General features: G+C 29.2%; 1 protein-coding gene across 3 annotated transcripts in view; it reads left to right on the forward strand.

Annotated features, from left to right (window-relative positions):
- LOC107455696 (PAS domain-containing protein cky-1) overlaps positions 1-14,309 on the forward strand; it is a 139,080-nt gene that overhangs the window by 60,067 nt on the left and 64,704 nt on the right. For 2 of the 3 annotated variants that reach the window (XM_071181282.1, XM_043038796.2), the window contains one exon: positions 7,792-7,973. In XM_071181282.1, the coding sequence (XP_071037383.1) occupies positions 7,792-7,973 (182 nt within the window). Of the gene's footprint in view, positions 1-925; positions 1,046-7,791; positions 7,974-14,309 lie in introns of those variants that run through there. The other variant, XM_043038795.2, reaches the window with a different exon arrangement.

Raw genomic sequence — 14,309 nt, forward strand, 5'->3', positions numbered from 1 at the left:
CGTTTAAGAACAAGCACATTTTTAGTAACATTCGCAAAAATTCTTTAAGACAATTGTTATTTTGTCAATTTCATGTAATTTTTTACCCAATAACTTCAGTTCTATGCTTAAAATGTACTTAGTTATCCTCAAAATTAAAAATGATGGCAACTACGCACCAAAATTTTTTACAGTGTATTTTATATTGTATCGTAAAAGCTAACGTTATCAATGTATATCTTACTGTAATTATGAATTTTAGTGCTAGTAAATACATTAAAAAAAAATGGTGTTGCTGCCACGTTATACCAAGTAGGATAAAAGAACGTTCTTGATGAAATGAAACACTTAGTTGAGCACCACTTTGGTGCAAAATAGTTGCCTCTTTTTTCGGTGTTAAGATACACGAACATTTTTTAGTGTATTCTGAAATCTTGAATAATAAGCTAGCTAATTTTTTCCCTCCGATATAGAGTTTTAAACAGTCGTGCTACATAACTACAACTCTTAACTGATACTGAATAACTGTATCGTTCTCAATTTGAGTTTCAAATTCCAGTTACCTCATAACAGTTTTTGTTATTACATTTAATGAGCAGCAAGTTGTAAAGCATTTACCTCCTCGTAATTTTCTCTTAAAAGCTAGCGTAGATGGTAGAATATGCTACTGCACGAACATGTTTTCCGAAAATATGTTATGTTTGAGTAAATACGAGAGAGCACGAAGTTTTGACCACGACTTTATTCAGCAGATTAGAAAATTGTATTCACTTTATGTCGCTAATCCCGTATCTTCTTCGGCTTTTATTGATTCAGCACACAAAATTATGCCTTTTAATTTAGGATCCTAATTCTGCACAATGGCAATCATATACCACACCTGTTCCACTCAGATTCAGAAGAAAATTTAATTTGTTTTTGTATTTACTCTCTTACATTCGATGATGATTGTGCAATTGAAAATTGCTGTTTCGGATGTTTAGTTCAATCTTTACAAAATTTTGCGGTTGCGTGCATTAGAAATGAAAGTAAAACAACGTATATTTGGAAAGTATAATGTATGCTAGTGAGTAATTAATTTTTTCATATTTTATGAAGCATATTAATTCTTAGAGGTTTCTTACATTATGAGTTTTCTTTCTTCGTATTCAGGTATAAAAAAAAAGTAATTTATATCCTTATATTTTGAAAGTAAGATGTATGCTTTTTATGATATATTTATTGTAGTCTAAGCGGAAAAAAATATACTCGAAATAAAACAAAATTTTTTTAAAGTTAACAAAGAAAAAAAAAAAGCTTTATATAGAATTAGAAATTAAATGATCATACAGAATTAGAATATATATATGTTGTAATATATATGTTATAATGAATTTTTTTGCCTTTAAAACCTTTAATTATCTCTCTTTAAATAAGAATTTGAAGGTAAATTACAATGAAAGTTTGGAATTTATGATCACGGGGGATAAAAAAAAAACTATTTTAAGTATATCGTGTTTATTTTTGAATAATTATTTTTACAAGAAAACTTAAATACTTCATTGTAAAAAAGGGTTTCTAAAAATTGAGCAAATAAGTGTAAAAATTGCTCCGAAACCAATAATAATCAAATTTGAAAACCCCATGTATTCAAAATTTAAATAGCATGTACTCATTTTTGAGCAAAATGTTTGTGGATAGAGAAATGCTCGTTGGCTGCCAATTGCATTCGAACCAAATACCTCCTGGTTTGTATTAGGATGCTCTAACCGACACAGTTGTACACTCGACTCCAGGGCGAGTTAAAAAGTTTTATATAGTGCCTGACACATCTTGCCATACATTCTATTCGTTTAAAAGTTTTTAATATATAGCGAAATAAGTAAAAAGTTTAATTAAAATTACAGATATTCTGACAAAGCTATTGGGACCATACTTTTCAAATCGCAACCCTTTGTACCATTGAAATTAGAAATTAGTATTTCATGATGCGTCGTAGTGGCGTCTACTATAAAAAGCTTCCTAACTGTTCCTGGACAGGAGTGGTGATGAGAGCATCCTACTACAATCCCGAAGTTCCTTGGTTCAAATCCTGATAGCAGCCAACGAGTATCCTTCTTACACATTTCTCTTGCCACGTTGTTAAAAAATGAGAATATGCTGTTTCAATTTTCAATACATGGGATCGACAATAATTTGTTTCGGAGCTATTTTGACACAGTACTGCTCAAATTTGAGAAACCTTTTTTTACAAGGAAAGAAAAGCAATTTTTTTGCACTAAAACTATTAGTTTATTTAAATGATTTTGTCTGGAAAAAAGAGTTATTTCAAGAATTATTTTTTTAAAGTTTCGTTTATTCTATTGCAATTATTATTATTGGAACAATTATAATGAAATACATATTCTGATTTCAGAAGGGTTTTTAATGTGGAGTAGCTGCATTTTTTTTTTTAGTATTTCTTTCAATAAATCACCGTTTTCGTTTTTAATTAATTAGCTTTTTAATCAATCAACACGCTTGGAAAAATTTTCAGCTCTTCTGGAGCGGAATAAATGATGTTACTATACTTATCAATCGAATGAACGAGAAAATACGTTTCAAAACTTTTTGCTAACATGGATTGTTTCATGTCAAATAGAAGTCTTATGATTTTCGAATTATTCACACTAATTTGAAACGTTATTTTGTCTAATATTAAAGCAAAAGAAAACTACGTAATATTTACACTTTGTTAGTATTTCAATAAGCTTTACATGTCAGGAAAAAAAAATATTACTTTGATAGTTTTTTTGAATTGAGCAAACAATTTTTTAAATGGGGTATTTTCTGAATATTTTTGTAGCTTTCAAAATATTTAGTGGATAAATCAAAACATATTATAAAAAAAATGTTCTATTTTAGTTTTACGGTACGGTAGTTTTACGGTACGTATTTTAGTATTACGGCTCTATTTCAGTATTATGGTATAATAGCCTTAAAAGTAGTAGCGAAAATTTTTTTGCCTAAGTAATCTAAAAATTACTATGCAGCTTTATGCAGTTTTTTTCCACATAAAAATATGTTATATTAAAATATTCAGTCTTAACATCAACATCAGTTGTAAGGCCATCCTATAATTTGTATAATTATATTTCTTAATCAGGTGCCTCTAGCGCTTTCATATGCTCTTATATTCTATTGTAATCATGTATGCAAATGACTTAAACAAGTCATTCAAAATCGATTTAGTAGAATAATATTTATAGCTATAATTTCTGCTCTACGTGATCTTCTTCCTGGGAGTTCATTTGTATAGGGTTATTTTTCTTAAATGAGAATTTGTTTTTGGATGTATTTATTTGAAAAGAGAATTTTTATTGAAGAATTGCTTAACATGAGGTATATTTTTATGTGCCAATTAAATTCAAACTTTTTTCGTAGCAAAAGCAGTATTGAAACACTTGTAGTGAGTTTCACATTTGAATTATGCTGGAATTAAACACATTTCTGTTTTTGCCCCTTCTTTTTTTAAAAATTTATTCATAACGTTTCATTTGAAATGAGTTCTACAATTATAACGGGATACTCTGTCTGATTTCAAGAAAATTTTTATTGTTTCGTACACATCTTCGTATCTCTTTAGAAAATATTATTTTTTGACTTTCATCATAACACAGAGGTAAAAGATATAATTTTCTATGAAGTAATTTTAAAGAGTTATTTGTTGAGATACTTGAATTAGACTGTTACGAGACATTTTAGTGATTTTTTTTTTGTTGGTGTGTGTGTGTGTGTCGTCGCATGTTGCATTTTGTCAGTACGTCACACGTAATCCAATTTCAAGACTAATTATTTCCCCTCTAATGAATGATACAATCATAATGAGGTTCCGAGAAGATTTTTAACACGCTGCTTAGCATTTTTTCCTCATTTCTTTCAATAAATAACCATTTTAATATTTCATCAATACGGGAAAGCAAAAAGTAAGATTTACACTTATTTGAAATAGCTGTAGAGGGTTATATATTTGAATTATTCTAAAAAATTCAAGATATTTTTGTGATTCCTTTTTATAAATACTAGAACAGTATGCTTGCATACAAATTTTCATCAGGAATGAATGGTACAATTATATATAATCTGTTTTCGGAAAGATTTTTAACACTTAGTATCTGCTTAGCATTTTTTCCCCTCATTTCTTCCAATAAATAACCATTTTCGTATTACTTTTCCCTCATTTATCTCATTAAATCACCATTTCGTATTTAATCAATAAGTGAAGGTAAAAAAATAAGGCATATACTTATTTGAAATATTTGAGGAAAGCTACATATTTGAATTATACCCGAATTCAAGACATTTCTGTGAATGAATATTAGAAATGTATACTGCGAGCAATTTTTCACCAGTAACGAATGATACAATTTTAATGAGACACATAATTTGATTTGGAGACAATTTTTATTGCAGGGTATTTACTTAGCACATCTTCCTTCCTCCCTTTAAATTACCATTTTTATATTTCATCATTACGCTTTTTATTTCTATTAACCGGGTACAATTTATGTACTGCAAACACGAAACCCAGCTGGCCCCGGGTGGAGGGAAGCTCTTCACAATCTATTGCATACTTAATGAAGAGATACCTGGTAGTATTTTCAAATAGATAGTTGTTCAGCTGCAAGCTGAGAACTCATGGAAGAGAGATAAGAGAGCATCAGTTATGCAAATGAAAACGATCTAGCCGTTAACTCACAACGGTAGGGTTCCAAGAAGAGGAAAGTTCTGTTCTTTTTACAATTGGAATTAGAACACTAAGTGAAAATTTGAGATGAAATTGATTTATTTTTTCTTGTGCGACATGACTATGCGTTGTGCAGAGGACAGGAGAACTTTTGATACATTATAACTCTTGACTGGGGACTCAACTAAAACATGTTTTAGCCATGAAGAACAATTAAACATCATTTGTAAGAATCTAACCGTATTTTAACGGGAATCAATTCGATTTTAATTGGATTTTAATATTTGAAAATTTGAGATGGAATGCATTCATTATCTTTTATGACAACATGAGCATATATAGGCTCTATAAAGACTAATGAAAAATGTTTAATAAATTTATTTTAAAAATCACTTTAGTCTATGGAAAGTTACTTGATAATAACATATTTTAGTCAGAAAAAAAACATTTAAACATTATTCATAGTCATATAATAGCATTTTAATAGTTCGATTTCAATTGGATTTGGAGTTTAAGTGAAAATTTAAGAGAAAATGCATTCATAACTTACTGTGACAACATAAGCATATATATGTCTTTTAAAGATACCTGTAAATGTTTGATACATTTATTATAATAATCAGTCTTGGCGTCTTGTCTGTAGTAAGTGATCCAATAACAATGTGTTTCAATTATAAGGATAATTTAGACGCCATTTCGGAAAGATTACAGTATTTTAATTAATGGAATTGCTTTAGTTAAAAGTTACAGAAAGAATTTTTCTGTCGAAGTTTTATGAGGAAAAAATAAAAACAAATGTAAAAATAAAAGTACGATACTTACCCCTATTCATGTGTCAAATTGCTATGTTTCTTTGCAGGAAAAAAAATGACATACTAAGTAGTAATATTTTTATTACTTTAAATATTTCACCCCTTTTATCAACTAAACATGATTATTATTACAAATTATTTCGCTACATAATTTATTCATGTCTTAATAGGAGCATTTTGGTTATGAAGAATTACTATTGTTTTTTTCTTTCAACTTTGTGATTAAATCATTTGAAAAAGGACTTAAGTCTTAATTTTATAATTATAAAGTTGCACATTGGAAGTAGCATTCAATATGTAAAGCATTATTTAAAAAGTGTATATATGTATTTTTTTTTTTTCAAGTTAGGAAAAGGAAAAAGTAACGGACAAAGAAAAAAATGTAAGGAGGAAAAAAAGAAAAAAAAAACGCAAAGAATATTACAGCAAAAAATAATTATTATTGACTCTCCATTTTTAAGTTTAAACGTCATTTTGACAGTTAACTAAAGGTTTAGGGTAAAAATTTGTGCTCTTCATATTATAAAACTGCAAGAATCAGAAAATTGAAAGAATATCAATTAGTAAATCATTCTTCATGAAATGTGTATGCGAAAAATGAAGCTGAGAATTGAAGTTAAAAATAATAAAAAAAAAAAATTCTCTTTTTAATTTAAAAAGAAAAAAATTCAAATACTCGATTAAAAAAAATAAGGCTAAAATTTATTCTTTAAATGTTAGCTCGCTCAAGAGTAGGATTTAATAAGTAAACCATTGAACTTAATTATTTTTTCTAAAAAATAAATGATAAAAACAACAATGTTTTGAGAAAAGATAAAGATAAACATTATCATTATCATTATTCTTACTACATTAATATTTATTTCACCAAACCTTTATCATTGAGTTTGCAATTGTCTCTAATTCTTGTGTTACAAAATTTATATGCAAAAGTTGTATTAATTATTAATTTTGAATTATCTGGTATATTCCAATTTTCAGTCGCATATTTAAATAATTATTGCGCATTATGTAAGGAAAATAATATTGATGTGATTGCTTTAAGGGCGTGTATGATAGCGTGGGTGTTGCTATATATCAGAAGCAATGGTCAAGTTTTTGTCCACAGAAAAAGAATTAAAAAATAAATAAATAAAAAATCCAGAAGAAAAGCTTTTTTTCGTCGATTTTCAATGAAGGGTGGAACAAGCCGGGGTGTTACTGATAGTCGGTGATTTTAATTTGTTGACTAAGGAAGAAATTCTAAACTGGTATTTCAGGTACGCTTTTCAAAAGGCTGTGTTGGAATAAAGATAAAAATAGTTTCAAAGAAGATGAAGGATAATAGTAATTAAAATTAACAATCCAGAGCGTCTTTTCACGGTTTGAAGAAGTTCTAACAAAGCATCATTTTTATCTTCTTCTCTCTTTTACATGTTTCAAAGTTCGTTTTATTCCTTGTGAGAAAAGATATAATGTATGCATATATATATATTTACGCAAACAAATCATTACTTTTTCGATTCATTCGCGTTTTAGCTATTTATAAATAACTTTTGAATCGCTTGCTTTTGTTAAGCATTGAAAACCTGATAAAATAAGTGCAGTTTTCATTTTTTTTCTTCAAATTATGTGATTTTTGATTTGAAAATAACTTATGCACAATTGGAATATTTTATAAAAGTAAAGTAAAGAAAGTCTTGCCGCCAGCCTTTTACAAACATTTCAATTCATTCATTCAATTTCAATTCAAATATTTGGAATTTTTTCAGATGAATTAAAAATGCCTTTAAAATATAATAAAAATGTGTTTATCAAACTAAAATGCCGTTCAAATATTATATAAGCACAAAAAAGGAGTGAAGTTTGTGTTTTACTAACTTTCGCTGACATCGCGAAGGGGTGTAAGCAGTGCTTACGTATGACACTAAAATCTAAAATCCCCTTTTTTTAACTTAAAAGAAAAAAAAAATTTACAACAAATAAATTAAAAACAGAAAAAAAAGTCATACGGAAAATTAAAATCATGCGCATTAAAAGTTTCGTTCTAATTCGAATTGACTTATTTATTGTAAGTGTGTTTTTCACAATTTGATATTATTGCTGGATAACAGCACTGGTTAAAAAAAAGTAAATTAAGATAAAATTAATTTAGAAAGTACTTTCCAAAAAATGACGAATTCATTTAGCATAATAATATTTCGCTGGCCATTTTTTTGGGCTCTTCTTAAATATATGAACCTATGTAAACTGAAAAAATGTTATTTTAACTAAGAGGGAAAAATCTTAAACTGTATCTTTTTCCTTTTTTGGCAGTTTCGATGCGAACAAATCGACGAAAGGAGCGTCGAAGTTGCGCCGAGACCTCATCAATGCCGAGATCGCCAATCTGCGAGATTTGCTACCGCTGCCTTCCTCCACCAGACAGCGGTTATCTCAACTACAACTCATGGCACTCATCTGTGTTTACGTTCGAAAAGCCAATTACTTCCAGCATGGTGAGTGCTTTTCTTTTTAAACACTGAAAAATCTACTCTTTATTAATCTAATTCAAATTATTTAAATTCTGATGTATTCTTCCACAAATAGAATTTTAAATAAATTAATCGCATTCGTTTTTCAATCAGTTCCTTACTCCTCTTTGCACAAATTATTGCACCAGCAAAAATTTTCGGTCAAAATTTTTGCACTTTATGGTGATGAGATGACATTTCTGGTTAAAAAAAAAGAGAGAGAGAGAAAGAAATATATTTCTGGTTGATAAGATCAAAATATTCGGTATTTAAACCATTCACTTGGTAATTTTTCTGTTCATATGAAAACGATTTACCAGAAATACTGGTTTTCAAAATTATAGAACTTATTACCACACATTTAGTAAAAAAAAAAAATACAAAACTGAAAAGTAAATTTAATTGAATAAATGGTTTTTATGCTACGCTCTAAGGTATCATGATAAAATTAGCACATTTTTCCTCATTTACCAAATTTTAATGCACGTCATGAAATACTATTTTATTGTTAATTTTGCTAAAATCATTACCAAAGTTCTGCAATAAAAATTATCGAGCTTTTTGGTGTTCCCATAGAGACGGAAACATCGTAAAATTTACGATATTCTGGTAGTTTTGTCGATACTTTTTTTTTCTTCAGAATTTGTACATTTGTTAGCAAATTCTACAATTTGATTTTCAAATTCAAATTCTTACATTAAGTTAGAAATTAAAATATATTGAATTTCATGTTTTTATTTTTATTTTTATTTCAATTTCATTATTATTGAAAAGTGCGGATAATTCATTGATTTACCTAAAACAAATAGGCAATAAAAATTGTACTTGTTTAGCAATATTGTAAACGTATAGTAATCTACATTAAAAATCGGCAAAATAAGTTTTTACTTAGAAACGAAACAGAATTTAAAAAAATTAAGGGCAATAGAAAGGTGTGGCTATAATTGAGTCTAAAAAAATCAATATAATAACTCAACTACAAACAACATGATCCGACTTACGTGGATTTTTTAAAAAACATTTTGAAATCATTGAATTAATGTAATATAACATTTATTTAACGAAAGAATGTCCTTGGAATTAAGTATAATAGTAGTAATGTACTGCATTATAACATTACAAACCATTTCTCATGACCTCTTCAGAGCACTCTTCTTAAGTAAAATTTATCACTGATTTGTTATTGTTTTTGAAAAAAGTTTGTAAATTTAGAGTAGCAAGTTCGCAGCATCAGTTTCTTAACTAAAGTAAATTTTCTATAAATACTACAAAATCTTTGAGATCTTAGTTTAAAAATATCTATCCTTTATCAATTGTGTTATCTAGTTTTTGAACAAAAGTATTTATTGATTCCCGAATCAGGCACACCTTATGTGCCTTCTATTTGTCCACAAGTCTGTTTATCCTGGATCATATTATATTCACTTATGATATATATCTGATTATCAGTAGCAAGGGTGTCTGATTCTTGGGATGATCAGTGCACGATTTTTAGAGGTACTATATTGGGCGTTGCACGCTTTTCCGTTTTATTTCCTGAACAGCTGCCTCATAACAGATCACGATTACGTGAAAACATTTGTCCCAGATCAAGAGTGAAAATTACACTCTCTCACATAATGTGTTGCCATGTATGGAAAGTTTAATTTTATAATATAGTACGCATCCTCAGATTATCATTAATCTTTTCCTTACATAAACTTTTTTTCAATCATTTTTTTTTTTATATTTAGCTTGCAAATTAAAAACACAGATTGCGTGCTAAGACTTATCTAACGATTGCAGATGAACATCGAATTCTTACAACCAATGCGCAGCCTCCTAGGGTATAATTCATAACAACTGAATTTTGGATTCGACTATCGGTTTTCTTTTGTTTTCCTGAACTTGACTTTAAAGTATTAAATCTAGCTTCATAAAAACTATTTTACTGAAATTAGCTCTCATTATTTGTACTGCACGTGAGGGCCTTGGGAAATATAATGATAAGGCACACTTTTTCAGAAGAGAACATTTTTTTCATCAAACTCTTCCCAAGTATTGTTTTACAGTTACAAAATTTTTAAACACCCGGGATTTCCAATATATAACAGCACATTACATACAATAACATCGGTTAGCCTACATGGAAAATGTAGCTTTTCTACAAAAAATGCTCTCCTTATAAATTTATAAATGCGTCTTATCATCATATTGCATTAAGCTTTTCATGCAATAGAATATAGAGGAAATCTTCCTCATTTTATAATACAGCAATTATAAATTAATCGATAATCTGTTTATCACTTAAGAATGTTTGATGTCAAAATTGTAAATAGTGCAGAACACACTGTAAAAAATTCCAGATCAAATTACGACACTTAGGGTGCCGGTACTTTTTACTGTTAAACGGTTTTTATTGTAAAATTGTACGGAACAAAAAATTTGATTAACCGAAATTTTTCCTGTATTTACTGTACAATCTCTGAATCAATTAAATAAAATAAATATTACGGTTTAAAATTATACGGTAAAAATGAATTTTATGGTAAAAGGGATTTTACGAAAGCTGCACTCAGGGTCCGAGAACTTTTTACCATAATTTTATACAGTATTTCTGCAATGCAAAAGGATGTGTACAGTAACATATCAGCCATCAACCACAGTTCGTACTCGAACCTTGGATCACCTGAGCAAGAGAGAGGACTAAATTCTATTTTTCAGCCATTGCAATCTTGTTTTAACAACTTATTGTTTTTTATTATTTAATGTTATTTTTTTTATAAAAATAACAGTACTAACATAACAAAAAATTAGTATTTGATAGGTTAAGACTTCAAAGAGAAAAGACGAAAAAAAAAAACTATTTAATATTTTTATAAGTTAAGGCAATGCGTATCTGTTAAAATCTCATTTATTAAAAAAAAAAAAAAAAAGCGTGATAGTAAAAATTAGTTTATAGAAAAATTCCTCAACCATCCCAATTTTGTAAGATAACTATCCCAATTTGAAATGTATTTTTAATTTCCGATTACTTCAATTTCAATATTAATTTATGTAGGGTAAATTTTTTAAAATTTTCAATTCTTACTCATTATGTATACATACTCTGAAATAAAAGTTTCGCAATGGTTTAATTTCTTTTGACATTGTAAGCGTAATGATATTTAAACTAAAGATCATTTAATAGCAATCAATCACCAAATTCATTTATTCCTATATATAATTTAGAAATCGAATAATAATAAAAAAACATGTATACGTAATTCCTCTAATTTAAGCTATCAAAGACGAGCAACTCTTCCACACAAAAAAATACATCCGCAATCCTTTCATTTACATTCCAATGCTCAGACATTTGTAGAGGCGATACGCCATTTGTAAGGGCGTAATAGATCGTGGTTTTTATCAGATAAGTCTGTCACCGGACAACAGTGGGGAGAGACTGTACACTCGTCAGTAGCTGCCCCATGCATAGAACCGCAAACCACTGGGCTGCTCCCCTCACGATCCAACACATAAAAAAATTAACCCACCCCAGCACAAAAAAACCCTTATAAATGCCCCCGACGCAGCTGCCCCGATGGTCACGAAAACCACTTTGTAGCACCATCGCATAATGATACATTCTCTTCGGCTACAATCGAAAAACTCTTCCTTCAGCAGATAATAGCATAACAAAAATAAAACATGCCTCTGATCACCTGTGTATATGTGATCGACTGTTGCGCGTTTTTGGGGCGCATCGTCTATCAATTAAGTGAGATAAAGTTAGCCAACCGTGGGAAGATAGAAAAAATTGCTTTCGAAAAGATCCATTTTGTTTGTTTGGAAACTTGTGTTGCGGGGGGGATAGCAAAACTCAATCCCCATTTGGCAGCTAATTGTGCGCCTTACCTTCAGATACAGTTCCTGACGGGTAATGATCGCCAATTTTAAATTGCCGAAAATCGATGGAATATTTGTTGCGGCAAGCAATTTCTGGAAATCCATTTTTCATAAACTTGTTTATCTTCGGTCATCCCATAGCGTTTTCGGGCAAGAGACGGTGGCTTTGGAAGGTTGTAATTAGTTGGAAGCTTTAACCGTAATCCTTTTAGTGCTTAAGGTTAAAAGTTACTTGGCATTTTTGGGGGGCCCAATTATGTAAAAACTGTAAAAGAACCAACCCCCTATCGTACAAAGTTAGGGAAACCGAAGAGGTAATTTCGGTGAGGGTAATCAGCCACTAAATCAAATGTTACATATTATTAGATTGAAATAGGGTAATAGTTTCAAGCCAAAAGATAATCTACATCACATAGGAGCTGTGAAATTTCTGCATTTAGTAACTTAGTCAACTATACTGCAAGTTTTTCAGACAAATAATATTACATGGTTCTTATAAATTGGCATAGATTATTTATCAATATTATTTATGGAAATTTATAATTGTTATAAAATTATATAAAGGTAATAATTTATAGATAAAAGGCTATTACTTACTGCAAAAGGTTAAAAGTTTGTTCAGCTTTTTTCGGGGACTCAATTATGTAGTGTCCATATAAGCAACAGGTAGCTCTACCAAATAATTTTAAGTAAAGGAAATTGAAGAGACAATTTTCGTTTGGGTAATCAGTTCCTAAATCGAATAAATGTTGTATGTTGTTAGATAGTCGTAGAATGATACTTCCAAACCAAAAGAGAATCTACAATTTAGAACTGCAGTAAAGTTTCCTTCTTTTACTAAAACGTAGTCAACTATTAATTTACTACTACATCAGCTTTTTCATTAAACTAGCGTTATGTAGTTGTTATAAATTGGCATGCATTATTTGTCAATATTATCCATGAAACTGACAATAAATTGCAATTACATTGCTATTGGTGTACTTCTCTTTGTAAAATGATTATTAAAAAAGTTTATATTTTACTATTTAGAGCTATCTTTGTAATGAAGCTTCAGTAGCATAACTTTATGAATGCATTGGTTTAAAATTGAAATATTTTCAATTTCATGTTTTTTATTTTGTTTTTTATTTCAATTTCATTATTATTAAAAAGTACAGATAAATCATTGATTTACCCAAAACAAATATGCAATAAAAATTGTACTTGTTTAACAATATTGTAAACTTATAGTAATCTATATTAAAATACTGTAACAACAAAAACCTTCATCTCTTATTTAAAAGCAGTTTTTGACATTAAAAGTAAGCCCTTTAGATTGGAATAAAAGCTATTTTTATATTTATTTATCGGTAGTTTTTATGTTCTTGTTTTGAAATAATGTTTCTTAGCAATTTTTAAACCCCACTAAAAACATCGTGTTAATTATAGTGCAGCAAAAAAATGACACGCATTACATAATGACTTATCACTAAATATTAAATGACGGCTAATCATAAATCATATCGATAGTTATCAAATTAGCTTCTCAGAACTAAATATACTAATATTTATAAGAAGGAAAATTCATACACATAGGTGTAAAAGTAAATTATTATATGAATCATAAATTATTATATGAATCATTACTTTTAGCCATGCAGTATTATAAGAACTATTACTTTTAGGCATGGGCTGTTGGGCGCAGTTGGTTTGTCGTCGGCCTTCTGAGCCCAAGTTTGCGGGTTCGATCCCCGGGATGCAGAAAATCCTCAGCGGCCATGTCGTATGATTATGCGTCATGTAAAAGACCCATCGAGTGCCTTATTGGCTCTTGGCATTTCCGGCAAAATTAAATTCCTAGTGCACTTTAGCTTCCAAATAGAGTTTCGGTGTTGCCATCTAGTGTGGCAGAAACTAGACGTCCAAATTAACATGACCAACGGTATCTCACCCATTGTGGTGGTCCTGAAAGAGTGAATACCACCTTTGGAGAACGCACTAGGTCTGCTCATCGGCAAGACCGATTGTGCAGCTCATTGGAAATAAAAAAATAAAAAAGTTTTTAGGCATTATGTATAATAAATTGTGTTTCAAATTTATAAGTAAAGATTAATGCACTAATACACTCTGTTTTAACTACTGAAAAAATAAATGAAGTGACACTTTTACCGTCTTCCTTACTTTTCTAGACTTATACAATAATTGGATTATTATTGGATTAAAATACTTCATTCGCTTCAAAATATTTTTTCATGTTTAATTTGTCTCTTTCGGCTACGAAAAGGTTTTTCTAGTTTTGTTTACAGTTCATCGACAAAACATATCGACTGTTATTTCTAATCTGTGCATTTTAGAACCGAATGAAGTTTTTTTAATCAAGCATTATCTTACCTCTACAGTTTTTCGTAATTATTTATTCAATTATATCTCTAGTTTGAGACGATTTTGCTGATTAAATAATTTTCATTTAAG

This window comes from Parasteatoda tepidariorum, chromosome 1 (assembly GCF_043381705.1).
Source record: "Parasteatoda tepidariorum isolate YZ-2023 chromosome 1, CAS_Ptep_4.0, whole genome shotgun sequence".
Classification (NCBI taxonomy): domain Eukaryota; kingdom Metazoa; phylum Arthropoda; class Arachnida; order Araneae; family Theridiidae; genus Parasteatoda; species Parasteatoda tepidariorum.